Source organism: Peromyscus leucopus, chromosome 22 (genome assembly GCF_004664715.2).
Source record: "Peromyscus leucopus breed LL Stock chromosome 22, UCI_PerLeu_2.1, whole genome shotgun sequence".
NCBI lineage: Eukaryota > Metazoa > Chordata > Mammalia > Rodentia > Cricetidae > Peromyscus > Peromyscus leucopus.
The window spans coordinates 45,746,866-45,768,863 of record NC_051081.1 but is presented as its reverse complement, the minus strand read 5'-3'; the positions used below and the strand labels follow the sequence as shown (position 1 = coordinate 45,768,863).

The 21,998-nt window shown below is 46.1% G+C and overlaps 1 protein-coding gene across 1 annotated transcript in view; it reads right to left on the bottom strand.

Moving 5' to 3' along the window:
- Positions 1 to 6,097: 6,097 nt before the first annotated feature.
- Nbas (NBAS subunit of NRZ tethering complex) overlaps positions 6,098 to 21,998 on the bottom strand; it is a 274,692-nt gene continuing 258,791 nt past the window's right edge. Inside the window, 2 exon segments of the mRNA XM_037198012.1 lie at positions 6,098 to 6,482; positions 16,792 to 16,920. Of these exon segments, the coding sequence (XP_037053907.1) occupies positions 6,207 to 6,482; positions 16,792 to 16,920 (405 nt within the window). The 3' untranslated portion in view covers positions 6,098 to 6,206.

Genomic DNA, 21,998 nt, shown 5'->3' with positions numbered 1-21,998 from the left:
TCCAGGCAAGCTTTATTTGTCAAAACACAAACAAAATAGCATACAACAAGAGTTCTTCAGTGCTTTTAGATCCAAGAGTGAGGAGGTCTTCCCAGACACATGGGAAAACATGGAACACAGAGGCTGATAACGGAATCCAAGCCTAGCTCCAAAGAAGAACCCTATGAAACTTTCACTAAACCTGTAGCTGAGACCTGTTAGAGATGAATCAGAAAGGAATCCCGGGAAACCCAAGCTTTGAACAACAGGAGATGACCTTCTGACTGCTAACAATAACAATGAACAGACAAACAAAAATCAGGTGACAGACCTCTCAGTTTGCCTAAAACACACAAAATTAGCAATGGAAATGTACACAACTGTGATGGTTAACATTGGCTGTCAACTTGACAGGACCTGATATCACATAGAAAATAAGTCTTTGGACATGCCTGCCAGGGGTTTTCTAGATTAGCTGAGGTGTGGGCTGGGTGGCACATATCAAGGACTGGGTCTGGAACTTAATAAAAAGGAGATAGAGAAAAGCATGGGTACGCGAATAAAGAAGCCCCCCCCCCCTTTTTTTTTCTCCTGTCAAGCTCTGGACCAGGCCTAAGTCTATTTTCCCATTCTATAAGCCATCTTCAGTTTTCAAAGACTCTGAGTTATTAAGAAGAGTGAGTGAATCCCCAGCTGCTGAAGCCAAATGAGCGTGGAGCTTCAGCATTTACAGTTAAGTATAGAAATCCCAGCTCTCTCCACAACATAGGGCGAGCTTACCTTTGAATGAGTTTCTGCTGGGTTTATCATAATGACTTTTCTTTGCTAAAAGGTAAGACCTAATTTTGAAAATGATGGAGGACTTAACTTATCCTGTCCCTCCAGGGGTGCTGCTTGCTATTCAGACCCAGGGACCAAAAGCAGCTGATAGTAACAACCAACCAACCAAATCCCAACACAAAACCACCTTATCTCCCAATCCAAATTGGACTTCGGATTGAATAAGCCACAGAACTTCTCATTTCTTTCACACATTAGATTCTTTCTTCTTCAAGCCAGTCCAACACACCTTCCCGAGAGCCAGAGAGCGAACTGGAGGTGGCAGATGGCTTCGGGCAACAAATATTTCAACTTCTTTGTGACCATCACTAGTAATTGTCAACTTGAACACAACCTAGAATCACCCGGGGAAGAACTGTAATGAGGGATTGTCTAGATCGGATTAGCCTGCGATGATCGTCTGGATTATACTGATTGATATGGGAAGACCCAGATCACTGTGGGCATCACCACTCCCTGGAGTTGGGATCTGGAGTAGAGAAAGTGAGCTGAGCGCTATGCATGTATTTATCATTCTCTCTTCACTCTTGACTGCAGATGAGGTTAGAGACTTCAAGTTCCTATTCTGGCTTCTTCACAAGGATAGACTGTCATCTGGGACTGTGGACTGAAATAAACCCTCTCTCCCCGTCATCACCAGTGTTCTACTGCTGTGAAGAGACACTAGCACCATGGCACCTCTTATAAAAGCAAGCATTTAATTAGGGCTTGCTTACAGTTTCAGAGGGTTGGTGCATTATCGGCATGGCAGGGGGCATGGGAGAATGTGGGCAGACATGGTGCTGGAGGAGCAGTTGGGAGTTCTACATCCGAATTCACAGGCACCAAGAAGAGAGAGAGAGAGAGAATGGGCTTGGCAGGGCTTTTGAAACCTCAAAGCCCACCCCCAGTGACACACTTCCTCCAACAAGGCCACACCTCCTCCACAAGGCCACACCTCCTAATCCCTCTCAAGTAGTGCCACTCCCTGATGACCAAGCATTCAAATCTATGAGCCTATGGGAACCATTCTTTTTCAGGCCAGCACACTTCCCTACATTGCTTTTGTCGGGGTATTTTATGACAGTGACAGAAATGGAACTAGGACATTCCGGTTGCCCTTTCAAAATGGGACTGGGAGGGGAAAAACAGGCCAGATTTAGGTCCTTTTCTATGACAAAGAAAAGACATCTCTTACCTCAAAGGGAGTAACTAAGTTTATCCTGGGTCCAAATATGAGCTATGCATGGCTTGGGATCACAGATTCCTCTCACCCCAAATTCCATGCTTCGACATGGTAGCTGTTTCACAAAGCTTTTTACAGAATAGAATAAAGAGAATCATAAACCAACTCTTTTCAAAAACATTGGCAGAAATATCAGCTATTTCTGGGTTACAGCAAAGCTGAGAAGTCTCTGTTATAGGCTTCAGATGCTATATGGTAACATTCTTAGGGGTTAGGTCATTGGAGTCTGTTGTATACACCAGGGCGGCAGGAGAATGGATGGCTGAGGGGTTAAGAGCACTGGGTGCTCTTTCTAGAGGACCTGGGCTCAATTCCCAGCACCCACATGGCAGCTCATAACCATTTGTAATTCCAGGTTCTAACGCCCTCTTCAGCCTTCTGCAGGTATCAGGCACACACGCGGTGCACAGACATACATGCAGACAAAACACCCATGAACATAAAATGCTTTTTTAAAGGGGGGATTTTGGCTGATAGTCACAAGAATGTTATGTCATAGAGCTGAGTAATAAACGGCTACTTAGGGAACTAAAGAAAGTCCAAGATAATCTGGCTCTGGACCTGTACCATTCCGGCTCTCCACATCCACTGTAGTTCTAACCAATCAGCCTTGGAGAATGCTTACCACAAGGACAGTTTTTCTCTGGGAACGAGTTTTCCATTTGTTTCAAATGAAGGCAAGTGACTAATGGGTGGCCAACATGAGCTGGGCAGCCAGGGACGGGGTTCAGCTTCCCTGCTTGCTGTGACTGTGAGTCTCTGGTAGACCACTCTGGGGGTTCTGACTCCATTTGTTGGCCAGTGTGGGGTGAAGGACTCCGGGTTCAGGCATCAGTGTTTCAGTTACCCTGGGGTGATTCTAGCTAGTCTAGGTGTTTCAGTTACCCTTGAGTGATTCTAGCTAGTCTAGCCCATGGTAACCCCTGACCCAGGTAACCTTCAAAAGTGGCTGACAACAATTCAAGAGTCCTTGATCTGCCCTTGAGTCAGTTAAGTGAGATGATAATAATAGCTGCCGACAGAGAACGTCAGTGTGGTCAGATCACAGACATAGGAGAAAGCTGGGCCACTGGGGAAAGTTTGCATGGAGACCCCTCGGTGGTAAGTGAGACAGGGAGGTTTGGAAATGTCAGTATCAATTTGTTGTTGTTTCAACTTGAGATCGGGCCTGTATAGCCCAACCTGGTACTCACTAGAACAGAAAGAAGGAACGGAAAACAGAGTAGCATGTCGTTTAAATATCCTCCAAGGGTTCGTGCAGGTTACTCAGCAGAGGTCTAAGGCACTTCACGATGAAATGAACACGGCACTGTGGCCAGGGTTTGCTCTTGAGCCAATCCCAGACTTTCATCATGACCGAATGACTGAAACAATTTAGTAAACCACACAGTGGATACTATTACTGCTACTTACAGAGGAGGAAACCCAGGCTTACAAACAAGTAGCCTGTTGGAAGGTCTGTATTCAGACCTAGGCTATGTATATGCAAGGACACTCCAAAGCTACACTGGCTCATCTATGTCTGTATCCCAGGTCTCCACACTGCACATCTGGAGGCCACTGCAGCCATTTTTGTTCTGCTTCGTTTTCAAAGAGAGAAGTCTGAGGTAACTGACGAACTCTTTGCCAGAAAGACATGCTACCTTACTCCATTTGGCATTTGTGGTTGTTACTCTGAACACCAAAACAGAGAGCAACTCTATTCTGGACCGATTCTGCAACTGCTTGCTGCACATCTGGAGTGAATGTGTTGCATTTCGTTCTTGTCCGTCCCATCCATAGCAACTGCTGAAACCTTTCAAATGTGGCTTCAGATAAACAAGGATATGGGTCAGAGCACAGGTTATCCTTTTCTGTTCAAGGATTTGATGATGTGACAGCCCTTCTCAAGTTTCAGTGTTGCCGGGAGCTGGGAAGAGGAACTCAAAGGCCACATGTTGGGAGAGTACACTTAGCAGGAAGTCTCCAAAGGTAACACGTTTTCTGTTTAGATGCACAGCTGCTTCTAGAGGAGCAGGAGCAAGGGGACACCGGTGGTGACAGACCATCTGGTGAGGAGACGTGCCCTAGATGGACATACATGGGTTAAGATGTGGCGATCAGCCGGGCGGTGGTGGCGCACGCCTTTAATCCCAGCACTCGGGAGGCAGAGCCAGGCAGATCTCTGTGAGTTCAAGGCCAGCCTGGGCTACCAAGTGAGTTCCAGGAAAGGCGCAAAGCTACACAAAGAAACCCTGTCTCGAAAAACCAAAAAAAAAAAAAATGTGGCGATCGTTCTACTCCAATATGCTACAAGGCAGTCTTATGTGGAATACAATTATGATCATCCTATTGGCTTTGACAGGATATGGAAACTGACCAGGGGCAGTCTCTTCAGGTTATTCTGTGACAAAAGACTAGTAAAATGTCATCTCATCTGTTGCTGTTTTTTTTTTGGGGGGGGGCTGTCACCCAGTGCCCAAATAAATCATACTGAGGTTTATTCTTAATTATAAATGTTCAGCCTTAGCTTGGCTTGTTTCTTGCCAGCTTTCCTTAACTTAAATTATCCTATCTTTTGCCTCTGGGCTTTTCCCATTCTCTTACTTCTGTAAATCTTACTCTTACTCCAGGATGGCCCCTGGAGTCCGTCTCTTTCCTCTCTTGTTCCTTGTCTTTCCCAGATTTCTCCTATTTATGCTCTCTGCCTGCCAGCTCTATTTCTCTCTCCTGCATAGCTATTGGCCATTCAGCTCTTTATTAGACCATCAGGTGTTTTAGACAGGCACAGTAACACAGCTTCACAGAGTTAAACAAATGAATAATAAACAGAAGTAACACATCTTAAAATAATATTCCCCCAAACCCATCCACATGTAGATTATACCTATGATTATCAGCCAACCTCCCCTTCCCCAATTATTTCTTGGTGACTGGGTGGAGGACTTTTGAGCCATAGTATAGTGATGGCAATGGACATGGTGTTGGTTTGGATGTTCCCCCATCACATGTTCGAGGCTATTGCTGTGATGTTTGAATGAGACTCTCTTGAAAACCAAGTGCTGAGCCCTGGGCCATAGGTTCTGTCCTTGGTCACATGCTTGGACAGGAGCAGCAAATTCCAGTGCATTGTGTGTGAGAGAATCCTTACTCTCTCACCATGGGCAACATCCCTTCTGCGGCTTTGTGGGCACGTAAATGTGTCAGCCTTAATATGTTTATGATGACAATCATGCTAATTGATTAGCAGCCCCATGTGTTCTTATTGATCATCTGGCTGCATCTTACAGGCAATATTCACATATTCAAATAGCTAACAGACAGGACAATTAGTATTAGTATTGCTCATTACTATTACTTAAACCTTTCCTATGTACTTGATGGAGCTTCACACATACACACCTGTTGTGAGATATTTGATTACACTGTGTGAAGATATGTCACTATGATTGGTTTAATAAAAAAATATATATGGTCAATAGCTAGGCAGGAGATAAAGGCAGGACTTCTGGACAGAGAGAACTCTGGGAAGAAGAAAGTGGAAGTCACCAGCCAAACACAGAGGAAGCAGGACATGTAGAAGGAGAGGTAAAAGCCATGAGCCACATGGCAGCACACAGCTTAATAGAAATGGGTTAATTTAAGTTATAAGAGCTAGTTAGAAACAAACCTAAGCTAAGACCAAGCTTTCATAATTACTAAGAAGTCTCTGTGTCATTATTTGGGAGCTGGCTGGTGGGACCCTCATACAATACTCAATAACTTTGTGAGCTATATAATGTAACACTGATTTTCCTATGACCGATTCAAGGTTTAGGGAGGTAGAGTACTTGACTTAAGGCCACAAGAACTGTCTTGAGCCTTGAACACAGGACTCTTCCTCCTCCATCCTATGGCAGCTGGCCATACTCTGGGTAGCCACGCTCTCACACAACATGGCACCATTTCCAATTTTCTCTGAGCTACAGCTTCAGATGCAGTTAATGTGTTCTATCCAGAAAAGGCACAAAAAGAATCAACAGTGATAACAGAGTGTGCTAACTCATCAGTATGAGGAAGAACGTACTGAAAGGGCATCTTATATACTCCTTTATTTGTGACTGTTAGAAATGTCAGTATAATCAAGTGCTACATGTCCTGCTTCAGGGTCCAATGCTCTCTCCTCTGTCACGGGTCTTTGTGCTCACACCCATTGCCTCACTGTGCTGAGGGCCGTGCTGAATGTTCTGAAGGCCCGGTGAGTCCCCTGCACAGCCAGGAGGAGTGACCCAGCTTCCACTTCATGGCCGGCCTCCTGCAGGTGTCTAGCCAGTTCCTCTGCATCCCAGAGTCCTTGCTGGCTGGTGGCCACAAGGTGACCAACAATATGTGGATAGAAGGGTGTGGAGACACATTTCACCAACAGCCTGGCATCCACGAGCAGGGCAAGCAGCTCCTGGTCACAATTGGAGTCATCCACCTACAAGAAATAAGAAAACTGTGAGTGGGCATGTGCATCCTTTTCTCCCACGATTCCCTGTGCTCTCCACGAGGTTGTCACAGGTAGTCTGCTGGCCTTCAGTAGTATGCACATCTGTCCAACTGAAGACGACCTACCCCAAACAGCGCAAGGAGAAACTGAGCATCTCGGGAGGTCAGAGATGGGACAACAGACACGGCTTCCTTTCAGCACAAAGAGACAACGTCAGACCCTTGTTTGAGCCCTGACTATTCCACCAATCACACACGGAGCCACACATCGTGTTTAATGTTGCAGAAGCAGCACTTCGAGGAGCCTCTTCCAGTTCAGCCTGGGGAATCTGCACTTTCATGTCTCAGTTCACACATAAGGAAATTAAAGTGCAGGAAAGGTTCGCTTAACATTGTGGAGGTTGTAGAGCCACAGTCTTAACAACAAAGTCCGAGCTCCGAACAGCCACATCTACCATTTCCTTTGACTTTTCACGTATGCTCCTTCACCCTAGTTCTCTCTTAAATGCGGAGCCACATGAAGACACATTTTTTTCAGGGTAAGAAAGCCTTTCTTCCTGCTCTGGTGCGAGTGAACAGGAAAATACTAACAAACAGAGGGGCTGAAGCTGTTCTCGCTGAAGCCCGTGGGAGACACAGGTCTCATCGTTCACGTCTACACATGGTTCTCCACAGCTTGGCCACTTTGTTTACAATTTTTTTCTGTTTTGCATTATTCTTCTGTCTTGCAAGGAATTGAGTCAACACAGACAGTGTATTAGAAATCATCACTGCCATCTGGCACCATGGGACAGCTGCATGGCTGCTTCTGTTTGCATCACGGCATGCTTTAACTGTAGGTGTAGGGACCTCAAAAATGATGTGGCATTTCAAAGTCAATTAATTAATTAATTAGATCAACTATATCACAAAACTCTACTCAGTATGCTCTTCCTGCCTATTATGAAGAAGAGTAGGTACTAAAGAGGAGGACACCATCTACTGGAGCAAAGACTGAAAGCAGAAAGCCCAGATAATAAAAATTATGGGCTCCACTGACAGTGTGTCAGGATCGTTCATATCCCGACATAAACATCAGCTCCAGGGCCACTTTCTTGTGACCTCTTCTAAAGCTGTTAGCCAGGCTCATTGTTCCTTCCTCCACACCTGATACACACCTCTTCATGCTCCGCTATGATGACCCGTCTGCTTCCCCTACTGAAGGGATGGGAAGGATGGAGGGCACAAGGGTTTAATAGTTTTTCTATTTCACTACCCAGTGCGGTTCACATTGGTTAAATGGCCAAATAAGCTGACTTCAGTAAACGGTTGTCACAGCTTTATAAACTGTCTAAGTATGTGATAAAGATCTTATCTTGGCAGCAAATCGATCCCTAGGGCATTGGATGCTGCTATCCATGCATCTCCATATCCTCAGGGCTCTTTCTCTGGCTTTTCATTTCACACTCTTGTTTTGAGGCAGAGTCTCACATGTAGCTCAAGCTGGCCTAAAACTGGAACTCATAGCAACCTTTTTATCTCAGCCTCTGGAGTGCTGGGGTGACAGGTACAAACTACCACATCTGGTATATGCTTCCCAAATTCTTACAAAACACTTTTGACCTAGGAAAGTATTTAATGGTTTCTCTACACCCATCCCACCCTGCCCAAGCCCAACCCTGCTTTTCACACTTGTCAGGCAAGAATCTTAATCCCACGGAGCTCCTGCATGCACCTCCCACCATATGCACATCTCCAGAGAAATGTTCTCCGCTTCCACAGGACTCTGCTAGGATTGTTGCATCCTGATGTAATAGATGAACATTGTGTGGGCGCTTCGTGGTGGGTCTGTGTTAGCAGCTCAGCTCTGAGTTTGTACGTTCTGGGTTTCCTTCTACAACAGCAGCCCCTCCGGGGTGGAGACTCCAGAGCCTGTGTTTACTCATGCAGTCCCCATAATCAGAGGGGCTGGCCATAGGACGGTAGTACCCCAAGATTTGTGGAATAAGGATGTGAACGAATGAATCAGCCCACAGGCATAGGTCTTACTGTCCCACTCTACATGATTATCTAAGTACATGTGCAAGCACATGGCATCTGGGTCACTTCACATGTCATTTTTCTGGTTTACCCTTCAAAATCAAGACTCTCAGCCTTCAGGAGAGCAGCTGCATGCCAGACGGCCCCTGTCAAATATGAGATAAAGTTCCTGGATGAAAGGTTGAGTCCAGGCACTGCCGAGTGAAATGTCCTAGGTGAGTGTACAAGGTTGGGGTGTCTAGATAGTTCCAGCTGAAGGAAGAGAGAGTTCCTCTGCCAAAGCTGGTCCCCCCCCCCCCCCGCTGCTCGTTCAGACCTGATATCCATCACACTTGCTTCTGGTAAGTGGAGCCCCAGCCTTCCCGGGAGCTGCCCACAGCCTGGCAGGGAGAGAACAGGAGGAGCAGAGGCCTACTCAAGTACAGTGTTCCTCACTGAGATGCCCCCAGGAAGAGACAGAGCCAAGACCAAGAGTCATGGGCAGCTTGGGGATTTCTGCTCTTGCCCCTCTGGGTAGAAGCACAGAATGGCTTCAAAATTGTGATTTGCAAGGAAAATACTGTACAGACAATTATTCTGTACACATCTGGAACAAAACACAGAATGAAAAAGTAAACATGCAAGCAAACAAACAAAAAGCTGAGCATTTTGGGTTGAGTCTGTAATTCCAGCTCTTGGGAGACAGAAACATCAGATGCTCAAGGCCAGCCTGGGCTACACAGTGTGTTCAGGGCCATATTGAAAAGTAGGAAAGGAGGAGGGTGGTGGGATGGCTCAGTGGGTGACGGCTTGCTTCCCAAACCTGATGACCTCAGTTCCATCCCTGGTGGGTTCCCAAAAGTTGTGCTGTGACCTCCACACCATGCTCTGGAGCGTGTGTGCCCTCACACACACTTACGAGTAACGACAGAGATAGCTCTTGTCTGGTCCATTCTAACTACTTCAGAGGGAAGTGTGCCGGCCAGAAAGGAACCGAGCAGCCGTAGCCTTAGGTCAGCGCCGCTCCACACGCCTGTTTGTCTTTTGTCAGCGCATCCCAGCCAGACTCTCTCTAATCCACACCGCCCACAACACTCTAGGCACTACCCACATTGTGTTAACTTGTTAGGCCTCAGAGAGCTTTTGTCTCAAATTCTAACTGAAGCTTTTAATGATCCGGCGCTGCCTACTACAGAGGGCAGTTTCTGTTTCTCCACCTTTGTATCCTAACCACTTCTTATCCTTGAGATTAGAAAGTAAAAGGAAACAAAAATACTCTGGGAAAGAAATCAGTCCTCCAAGCTGGGGTCACAGGAGAGCAAGACTGCCCACACTCCCTTCCAGGAGCTGCGAACTGACAGTCTTTTCACAAGGGACCATGTCATTTTAGTCTTTTCAATAACACTAAGACTTCTAAGAATGTTTTTATGGTTTCCATATTTTTATATCCAAAAATTTTAATGGCTGCAAAATAGACTATTGAAAAGATGTCACCACTATTTAATTCTGCTATAAATTTTCAGCTGTTTTAAACACAGATTATTGAAAGTACAATGGGTACTTTTCATGCACATATTTCTTCTTTATTTATTTTTCCCATACTATAAATCTCTAGGAGAAATAGTATTTAGTTGAACTGTGTTGTGTTCCTTTTCTGCATTCCAAAATTGCACAGGTGCTCAGCCTCTACCCTAGGACTGCAGGCAGTGAGTAGGTTTAGTTAGAGACTAGGCCTCCTAAGAGGTGATAAAGGCGAAGGGGTGAGCTGAAGGCACCAGGGTGGTCTTTACCCCACTACAACTGGTGCCTTTTTAAGAGCCAACGCTGAGGACACACACACACACACACACACACACACACACACACACACACACACACACAAGCTGGGAGCTACATGTCCAACAACAGCCACCTCCCGACAAAGGGAGGCCTCAGAGGAAAACCAGCTGGCTGCCATCATCCTGACTTCAGACTGCTCATCTCCAGAACTGTAAGACAAGCAGGCTCTGCTCTTGAGGCCGTCCAGCCTGGAGAATGGTTATGTGATCCTGAACCCTTTTCTGTTACGGATATGTGTCTAACCTGTCTGAAGTATGTGAGGGGGACACACGGCCAGGTCACAGTAGCGGTGGTATCATGCGGGTGTGTCAGCAGTAGGTATTAAATAAAACAATGTGTTAATTTAGGAGCTAGGCAATGGTGCTCACAGCTGCTTTATTCTGGACTCATGTATTTACAGAATTAAATTTCCCCCACATATTTCCTATCACCATTTGTTGCTGTTGTTGAGGGAGAACTGGGACCTCTGCTCATTTCCCAGAACTTGGAGTCTGTGTATCTGTCAACCCTGGCTTCACTATAATGGACACTTTGTCTTACTATTTATAATTCTGCTTTTGTTATATTTTGATAAAGACATAGAGATTTTTATATTTTATATTGTTGGGAAATCAGTTATTGTCTTATAATTTTCTGACTTTTAAAATATGTTTAGTATGAGTCTTAAGTTCTCTAGGAATTGACTTTGCCTTTGGTATACAGCCTCAGAAAATCATATATCCTTGCTATTGGCTTAACTGGTGTGGTAAGGGCTCAAAGGGAAAAATATAGTCCATTGTTCTGGGTCTCAGTTTGGCTGTGATATAAGCATGAACAAGTCTGGAAGGGCTAGTTGGTTTCCCACTAAACAAATGACTTAAAGTGAGAGACAGTCCTTTGAGTTAGAGATCATTTCTAGACCTGGGTCTATTACTAAACATCTATAAGGCCTTGCCAAAGCAATCTCTCTGGACACTACTTTCATATGAGAAAGGCATTGTGTCCATGGCCTGACAGTATCGCAAGCTTCCACGTGACTTGCACGATGCCTGGTGTGCAGTTCAGCTGCAGTTATAATAGTAGACAAATGGGAATAAGGAATTTTCTAGAAGGGGAAAGACTCATCTCTCTTCTGTGTGTTCATGTTGGTGGTCAGTTTTTTGAGGCTAAATAAAACTCTGCAGATCTTGGGAAAGAAATGTATAGATGTAGACACAGAGTACTGCTATCTTCCAACCATTAACGTTATCTCTAGTTCCTTTCTCAACAATACCTAATGAGCCTTCTCTGAAGTAAAGCCTTTGACTTTATGGATCTCCATCAAGCTAAGAGTAATTACAGTAAGGCGGTAAGCTGTATCCCAGCATCATCATCCGTACAGGGCTTCATCTCCGTGACTTTGAAGATCATTACTAATGCTTCACTGCTTATTTTAGGGAGGACATTTGCCTCCTTTTCACATGACACTCATACTTTGTAAGTTATTAAAATATTAACCTACAGTTGCAGAAGAAGCAAAGAGCAAGCCAAGTGTATACTTCAAATGAAAACATGCACGATAATGTCTGTGTCCTGTATTTGAACATGACATTCCGACTCCACTTCCTCAGCAGACTGAGAGTTCTACCCCCGGCAGAACATCTAATACACTCTGGCCCAGCCACCTGGTTTATGATCTAACAGCACGGGCAGAGGACCTTCGAAAACTCCAGCCTGGTCGTGGCTGTGAACAGAGTCGGGTGCCAGACTTAGGACTCCAGTTCACTGCTGTTTCTGACTCATTCTATCCTAGAGATGCTTCATTTAAAGAGTGATGATGTCTTATTTCATCTTTACGTATGTCCTGCAAATAAATGTCTTCCCTCTTTACCCGGCATCGGGCTGAGCACACAGGTGCACAGTGCGCCTGTCTACAACATAGGTCAACCAAACACGAGGGCTGCTCAGGACTGGCTGCTCAGAAGTCAGATAGGTTCAAGCAGGAGTGAAGCAGCTTTCCGGCACGGGAGGAAGCAGGCAGGCCCTGAGAGGTGCTGCTGCAAACTCTATCGTCAAGACAGCCGCAGGGCTGTGAACCATTTGACGGCGAGAAAGGAACAGTGCTGGGACTTCTGTGTTGACACGGAAGTCCACAGGTCCACATTTCTGAGCACAGAGGGCCCCACCACAGAGCTGGAAGAGTAGAGACACTAACACTGTTTACTTCTAGGTAGGAAAGTGCTCCTCCGTTGGTTATTTCCATCACTGGGCCACTCAACTAAACTGTTCGGAAAACACTTTGAGAAGAAAAAACCAAAACCAAAGCCCCAAATCTGACATTAGGGTCAACCCCAAAGGGCTCTGCAGACGCAGAGCAGGTCATGAAGCCCCTCATCCCTGACCTGCTATCGCAGTACAGCAAAACAAGAAGGAAAGTGTGTGAGCCTGAGGTGGGGCTGTAGGAGAAAACAGCAAAGCATGAAAGGGACTCCTCCCAGGAAGAAACTTGGAGAAACTGAGGCGTTAGAGAGGACAAAGAGAGGTGGGATCCTTGGTTTGAATGGAGCTTCCAGACCCACGCAGGCTCTTCTGAGCACTTTAAAGGTTCTCCCTCAAGCTCAGACACTTGTCCCAGGATGCCAGGTTCTGGTGCCTCGATGCTGAGATGAAGGCATCACACTGGCTAGACCTGGGAAGGACTGCCATGGGAAGAAGGGCCCAGCTCACTCTGAATCACTGAGTCACTCCCCAGGGCACATGATCAAGGGTGGACGCCTTGTTTAGGGGGCTCCTAAAGGTGCAGTGCCCTGTGGTAGGGGAGGGGTCCATCTCCTGCAGGGCCCTGTGGTAGGGGAGGGGTCCATCTCCTGCAGGGCCCCATGGTAGGGGAGGGGTCCATCTCCTTCAGGGCCCTGTGGTAGGGGAGGGGTCCATCTTCTGCAAGGCCCTGTGGGAGGGGAGGGGTCCATCTCCTGCAGTGCTCCGCCTTAGCCTGTGAATGAGAGGCTTACAAACAAAGCCCAGCTGGGTGACTCAGGGGCAGCTCTCTCTCATCTTTTCAGTGCTGACATTTCCACATGTCAGGGCCATTCCACAGTCTCGTTTCTTTGGAGGTAACTTACATAGCAGAATGACTTAGCATGACTTTCAACATTAGGTCTGGCTGTGTGACTCAGTGTCTCACCTGTGAAAGTGTTGTTGACGAGATAGGGAACGTTCTTATTGTCACATCTGCGACAAGTGGGGCTTGAGAGATGTAGTCACCGTTAAAGGAGGGAGGCCCTTGGTAAGGTCAGAAATATGGTTTCCTCTTTTATACTAGAGGTCTGGGATATGGTCTGGGGGACAGAGGGACTGGGAAGCACCAGAGGAGGACACAGTGAGGGGCAGGAGCCACCAGGCATCTGGAACAGTAAACAGAGAAGATTTCGGTTCACAAGACTAGTAAAATATGTCTGCTAACTTTGCTGAATGTGTTTGCGGGTTTTGACCTGAACAGAGAGAACCTAGCAATCAACTTCAAGCATGCCAAGCAACAGCCTTCTTGGCCAGCGCTGTACTGTGAGCAAGCTCTCATATCATCAAGACTGACGGAGAAGTCACCCAGTAGACTATCACAAGGGGCTCTGACTAGTCATCGACAATACCATGTCAGGAAAGACTGTTTCCTACCCAGGAGAGAGGCTTCTGCCTATCTGTATAAGGTCACGTGCTAAAGACTAGAGGTATGCCACTCCAGCAGCGCTTAGAGGGAGAAGGGGGTCCTGCCGTTGAAGGGAAGGCTGCAGCCAGCTCCGCAGCAGCACTTAAGCGTCTTCCCTATAACTGCAAGCAGCTATAAAGCTGTCAGCATCTGATAATGAACAGCGAAATAATACACGCTACTAGCAAACAAGTGCGGGCGTTTCTCCTTTCAGATCTGCGCACCGTGTGGACCAATTGCTGTCAGAGGATCCCTTTGCCAGATGTTATTTTTTTAATGCCAACAGGAACTACGATCAACAACCAATAAGGGGAAAACTAAAGTTATTGATGAACCTTAGCCCTTACTAATGGGCAAAGTGTGTGTCAAGGAAAGAACCACAAAAAGCAGCACAGGTTTTCTAGTTCCCACTCAACAACCAGGGACAATTTAAAAATAGCTGGCCAGCAGCACACAGCCCTGCCTGCTGAGGCCCTTCTCTGGGGGATGTATGAGATGAGCCTTTCCCGGTGTTGGAGAACAATGGCAGGCTATAGTAATTGCATCTTCATTTATCCAGACCTCTTGAAACAACAAAATCACAGAGATGAAGACCAGATTATGTTGCCAAGGTTTCTGAGGCTACAGAGGACAGAATGAAGATCTGTGTCACAAGGACACCATGATTCTCGACTGCAGTTCTCACAGGAGATCCACCTGCCACAGTGTCAGAGAACCTGACATACACAAGTGTGGGATACTAGTGAACTATGAAAAAGGTCAGTAGGCCATGCCAATGCTTACAATCTCGGTCATGATTACTGTAGTTACTTACACCAGATTTTACCTTGGGAAAGATGGGTGACAAGCATCAGAGACCTTACTGTTCATTTCCTACAACTGAACCTAAAAAAAACCTTTAACAATTCAAAGTGAGAGAGTCTATTAGCTTTTAGCTTTTCAGAGCATGTAATATGTCTAAGGATGCGGGCTGTCCTAATATACACTCACCTTACGGTAGACTCTCGTCACTGGATTTCTAAACGAGGCTGTCTCCACAAAGTGAGAGAGACACACGTACGCAATTTAGACTTGTGGCTTTTCGCTTCCGGCCCGATGGGCACAGCTGGCTGGCCCTGGCTTCACGGCCCCAGGCCCGCTGCCCACAGTGCACAGAGCAGTTCTCAGTTCCCAGTCTTAGCATGAGGCAGCACTCCACAAGCTCCGAGGACCTTCTCACGGAGCCCGCTAGTGCCATTCAGTTCTCACTGACTTTCCCACTCGGATAGTGTCTTCAGGGGTGCTGAGGGACTTAGTAGTTTGGGGTCCCTGCTCTAGTCACAGTTCTGACAGATGCATTTGAGATGCAGAATGTTTACAATGAGAGATGGGATGAAGATGGAGAGGTCATTATAACCCGTCACTGTCTTATTCCCCGAGACATCTTAGAGAGAATACCTAAACAGGGATTAAGCTAGTTGAGGGGGAGAACGTGTTGGAGAATCACAGTCTGGTTTTGTTCAGATCCATCTCTGTTCTTCATGTTTACAAGAAAAAAAAACAGGCTAAGAAAAAACTCACTATAATTCCCAATTCTTTGTTTTTGGTTTTCTGAGACAGGGTTTCTCTGTGTAGTTTTTGGTGGCTGTCCTGGATCTTGCTCTGTAGACCAGGCTGGCTTCGAACTCACAGAGATATGCCTGGCTCTGCCTCCCGGGTGCTGGGATTAAAGGCGTGCGCCACCACCACCCGGCTTAATTCCCAATTCTTATGAAGTTACAAAACCATGAAACATTCCCATCAGCAGGGAGCCAGGAGGCTGCCAACAGACCAACCCAAGTACTTCAGTCTGGCATCCCAAAAGGTCCCGCCAGCAGCAGTGATAACGACAACCATTCCAAAGTCTCTGCAGATACGCTTACAGTACTTAAAGAATACAGCTGACAGAAAGCAATGGATCTTCAAGGACTGTTGCCAAATCCAATTCATATAACATTTTGAGTTTTGTCATTAACAAAATGTTTTATCAATGACATCTTTGCATCTATTTCTTAGAAATCTTCTGCAGCCAGCACAGACCTCTGTTCTAGAACTGCCCGTCTCTGGTTCCCAGAAGACACTGTGTCCATAGGGATCTAGCAAGGATAGTAAAATGATACAGAGTACACTTTCATCTGTGTCTGTGTACATGAATACCCACATGAAACAAGGATGTCTGCACAGGAGGGCTTGGGAAGGATCATTCCATGTGAATTGGCTACAACACAGCCTGAGGAATCTAACTGGAAACTGTACATCTTCAAAAGCTTTCCTCAGACATCACGAGACAACCGGCCTCGCAGAGAAATCTCCAAACATGATGTAAGCACGTCTGTGTTCAAGCCCAAACCCTGCTTCCACTGAGGCTCCGTTTCCAGAGGATGGCAGCTCTGGACTTCAGATGGCGGCAGTGTGGCTGCTGGGAAATGCTTCTGTCTGTGAGCATCTACCACATACAACCTGCAAGACGGAAGCCAGCCTCAAGCTGGGTCAAATTTCCCAGACCCAGATTCCAAGTGGAAGGCACCTGGGCTGCTGGCTCCTGCCACTGAGATGCTGTTTCTCTATGGAAATGTTTTGTTCCGTGTGTCCGGTTCACGGGGGAGGCTCTGTGACTGCCTATGAGTCCAAGTGCGCACTGCCTGGATTGAACAGAGGTGGCTGCCGTAGTCAGAGATACTATCTGTAGAGTAGCTGGGGATTAATCACGGCTCTTGTTAAGGAGGATAAATGCACTCCATTCACTTTTGAACAAGAACAGTCGTAATTCAGAGGGGCATACCTTAGTGACGGCTGAGATTTGCTCCAGGGCCATGGCCTGCAGCGTCTCATCTCCACTCTCCAGGAGCAGCTTCAGGGACGGCAGCAGGAGAGACTGGTGCAGCAGCAGCAGGCACAGCTCCTTCACACCCTGAAATCACGGAGGAGGTGAGTTCCACTCAGGGACACAGTGCAGCCCTGTGCGCAGCCTCTGGATGCGCCTTTACATGCCCCTGTTATTGTGTGTGCATACGTGTGTGTGTGTGTGTGTGTGTGTGTGTGTGTGTGTGTGTATGTGGCTACATGTGTGTGGTTATGTTTGTGCATATATGTATGTATGTGTGTGCTTACGTGGGGCTGTCTACATATACTTTTGTGTGCATGTATTTGTGTGTGTTTATATGTGTATTTATATTTCTTTCTTTGTGTGGCTATATATGTGTGGTATTTTTGTGCATGTATGTACTTAGTGTGAGTGTGTGTGTGTGTGTGCGCGCGCGCTTGTGAGTAGAGCTACTGGCTACTGACCATGTCATTCCCTTCCCCCCCCCCCCCCCCCCCCCCCCCCCCCCCCCCCCCCGCCGTAAGCTGTGGCCATCTTTCCAGATGTTCAGACATCTGTGTATAATATTGCTTTGAGTGGCAGGACACACTCACTATGCGGATCTAGTGCCACAACTTCTTCTAGTTCTCAGAGCCCTGTTTTCCCCATAAGTAAAATAGAGGCAACTGTATTTGTTTTGCAGTTTTTGTTGTGTATCTGATAATTGATATAAATGTATAGTGCTAAGCATACAGCACAGACTTCATAGCAGCTGTTACAAACTATTACTAATGCTAACATCTAGTTCATACCTACTGAGACAAAGGATATCAGCAAAGACTATGTTTTTAAATCATGCTTAAAACTCTAATGTTAAAGGAAATGGAATTCTTGATATATTTAAGATATGTTATCACCATGAAAACTATCTGTGATTCAAAACAATGAACAAGCGTGGATCTCCACAGGTAGACCTGAATTTTATCCTTAGTTTTTTATTCTACTTGCTGAACCTGTCACCAGAAAAAAAGGGACTCTGAATAAAGTAACAGAAGACAATCCTTTACAACAAAGAGGCAGGAAACACACAACTGTGTTGCCCGCTGAGCTGGTCACCTTTAGTGTCCTGACTGTAGCTATGACACAAAGAACTGAACACTAGACCAAGAAGTAGGCCCCATTATATTAAAGCAAAACTGTTTTGGAAGAAGAATGAAGGATCACAGCCCTGCATGGGGCTGTTGTTCTCTTGTGCTACCCCACAACAGCAGAAGAGAGAACATTGAAAACTCAAACACAGGGCATTCTCAGCATCCCTGTCCATCACTCCAAGATGAGGTGATAATGATGACAGACTGAATGAGACGCTTTCCAAACTGGTGAGCTGCCCGAAACTGAGCAGTGCGCTCCAGGGCTCCTGCTTCATGAACTGTCACCCACTGGGGCGGGCTTTTAGGAATGCAGCTGTCCTGGACTTGTTTCTGCTTCTGTGAGTGACCTGACCCCTCACTCCTGTAAGCACCTCAATCAAACTCACTGGTTCACCAAGTTGGATGTCAGGCGTCTGCTTACACTGGTCTGTTGCTGGTTCCCTATCTGGCGTAAGCGGACACTGGTTCACATCTCCCCAAGAACAGTGACACACAGTGACAGGTACCTCTGACTGGCCCAGCTTAGCCTCCTTTCCACATCCCACCGTACTCTTTATTATTTTCTATCCTGTATTTCTACATTCACCTATGTGCTCCCCTTTGGGGGTGAGCCATGCTTCATCTATTCCAAAGTTACATGGTACATACCATGCTTAAAATCGGTAAATGAGTCTCTCTTAGCACTCATGTCTGCTGTTTATTCAATATGCTATCACTAATTGACAAAGAGCCTCAGCATTTCATGTCTAGACATCATTGGCTGTAGCTTTAAATGGCAATTTTATGAAATAGCACAGATACCATCTGAGAAGACAAGTAATAGCTGGTGTCTTAGTTTGCTTTCCATTGCTGTGATAAAACCATAACCAAGGGCAACTTGGGGAATAAAGAGTTGATTTCATCTTAAAGCTTACAGTCCATCATAAAGGGATGCTGGAGCAGGAACCTGGAGGCAGGAACTGAAGCAGAGACCATGGAGGAACGTGATCCACTGGTTGGGTCAGCCTGCTTTTTTATACCACCCAGAACTCATGAGTGACACCCTCCCACCAATCATTAATCAAGACAATGGAAACATCTACAGACTTGCCTATATGTAATCTGATGGGGACATTGTCTAAATTAAGGTTCTTCTTCCCAGATGACTTCCCAGATCTACCTTGTGATAAAAATCAAAGCAGGACAGATAGCACATGGCCCAGGCAAGGTCTGTGAGGACAGAGGATGCCAGTTTATGTGATCCACTTAGGAATTTATAGTCTCTTAGCTAAGCTATTGGCCAAATACTCAGTCTTTACATGCTGCGTCTTCTCTAGTGCTTGTATTGCGAGAGAAGAGTCAAGAGATTTACACAGGGAACTAACTGCAAGGAGTCCAAGCAGCAGAGAGAACCACAAAATCACTGATTTGACACCTCACAGTTCAGTCAGGACCTAACATGACAAGAGAGGGGACAGGTAAGTAGGCCCAGGCTCAGGGACAAGCCTTAGCCGGATATTGCCAGGAAGTCAGCCCAGTCCACTGACACTCTTCTTGCCTCTATACAACCTGTGTGGACTCAGAGGATCACTGTCCACAGATGTTTAGAGCCTGAAGAGGGAGTGTGAGCAGGTGTGGATTGCTCATACATGCAGAGGAGCTGACTGCTCCCCCTGTGGTAGGTTCTGATGTGTCACACTGGTAAAGGCTGTGCTGTGCAGGGGGGATTCATGGACTCCTGCTCTCCGGAGCTGCTCAAGTCTGGCTGGGCCTAGGCCGGACTTCTGGCTGCCAAATGTGCTTCCATCTATCATCTCCACTAGAGACTCAGGGGTTCTGACCCCCTTGCTATGCTTGGTAGGCATAGTACACACCATGTCATTTGTTTTGTTCCAAAAACCTTAAAGAAGGCATTTTAGCCCTGTTAACGAGAGGAGGGTGAGGAGGAAGCAGGCAGAAGGGGAAATAGCTTGGATGTCATGGGAAAATCTAAACCAAGCTCCTGGCACTGTCAAAAGCAGCTCAGCTGTGAGGAAGGATGACCACTCTTGAGGTTGCCAACCTGGGCTTAGCCAGGCTCATCTGGGTGACTTGCTCTCACACAGCAGCCTATAGCCTCTGTGGCTCAAACTCCTGCGGGGTCACATACAAGCAGCAGGAAGCTAGAGTTGTAGCTCAATGAACACCATGGTCTTGTTCTATGGTCCTTATCCCACACATCCTCAGCTCTTGAGGAGACTTCTTATACTGCCATGGACGCAGGCTGAGAAGCAGCCTCCCCAACTTGCAAAACTGTGGGGTACACGGCTTACAGAGGCAGTGATTTCCATTTGCTGGTAATTTTCCATGGGAAACCACCATGGCTGGAAGGAAGCAGGCATAATGAGGAACAGTAGGAGATTACAAAAAGGTGCTCTGGCAAGTCATGGTGGAAAGAAAAACTGTAATTATCACCTTCATAGGTGACGACAAACAGGGACAAGGGGAGGGGTGGGGCCACCTCAGTGCCCTATCACAACTGGGTATGGGGTCACTAGCCATGGGCACAATAAAAGTAACTGAGTAGTGGATAATTTCAGCACCACGGTGAAGGAAATTATTATAGAGCTCTGAGATTAAGCTGAGCAACTCTGAAATGCGGTAAAATAAATTCAAGACATTTTTATTTTGTAATAATTATGTTCTCTCCCTAGTAGCACTTTAAATTTTTCACTGAGCACATTTAACAATAAAAATAATGCTTATCATCTACTAATCTCCTGTAATCATGACATGCAAGGCACATTTTTTATATGCATGCCCAACATGAGGGAGGAAACTGAACTTAAGGAGCCAGTGAACACGCAGTGGCAACAGCGCTCCTTCACTAAGTACCTTTTACTCCGGCAAGTGCAACAGAGAGACTGTCATAGCCTACTCGGAAACAGTGACTAATCCACCCCCTTCCCACCTCAAGGAGAACTCCGGATCTGAGAGTGGTGGCGATTAGGAACCCACAGGGAGCAGCAACCCAGCCCTTAGAGCTGGACACACAATGGAAGAGAGAGACAGAACTGCTAAAGCCTAAGTAAGATCTTTCTAACGGCATTCAATTCAACAGCACAGCTACAGTCAACCCTGGCATTTGGTCCCGATTGGACAGTGCTCCATCTCAGCTCATATGAAAGCGAGGGTGTTTGCATATACTTACTTTGGCGCCAATGTTAAACTATGTTGAGCTCACTCTCTGCAGAGTGTTGAAATTTGTCCCAATGATGAGATCACTCTGCCAGGTTCATACCATCAGGGCGCACTGTGATCCAGCAGCACAGACCATATGTAGACACGTAGCTGATACCAGAGGGCCATGGTACACAGCTCCAAACTCACACTACACTACATGTTTTAGGTACTGGCACTTTAAATATTTTATAGAACACCTCTATCATTTCCCTGGTTGGAGTTCTTTAAACAAATAAGTCTTTAAAAATTCAATAAAAACACTTGCTCGGTCCCAAATTTAGAAAACAATCCATTAAATGTTCATTCATAGCCAAGAGTGGTTTTCCTGAGTGATCACATTGAGGATTTACAGGATCAGATTTATAATTCTGCTTTCAAGTTTATGTCCTATCTGGTGGAAACTCAAAGCTAATTAATTAGTTTAATGCCATTATCCAAATGCTTAAATTTAAGACATACAAGTTGCTCAAACAGTATACTGCTGAGTGGACATACAGCAGGCTACTATAACTAAGAGAATATATAAAACGTTTCTATGTTGTACATATTAGACACTTCAATCATGGAGTCAAAGTGGAAGTGACTGAGTTTCTGCTGTAGGGTGCAGAGAGGAACAGCTGTGGCCATCCAATCTCCTTACAACGACACAATGAAGTATGCAAGGATCAGAGTGGTTACTTGGTGACCAGGTACAACCAGCCTGGTTCATGCAGGTAACACCTGAGCCACTGGGTTCCTTTAACTAGGACTGGCCATAAAAAGGCCTCCGGAGGGAGCTGCACTGGTCTGTGCCTTGCAACTGTAAACGTCAATGCTTCGGCGTGCTGGAAACAA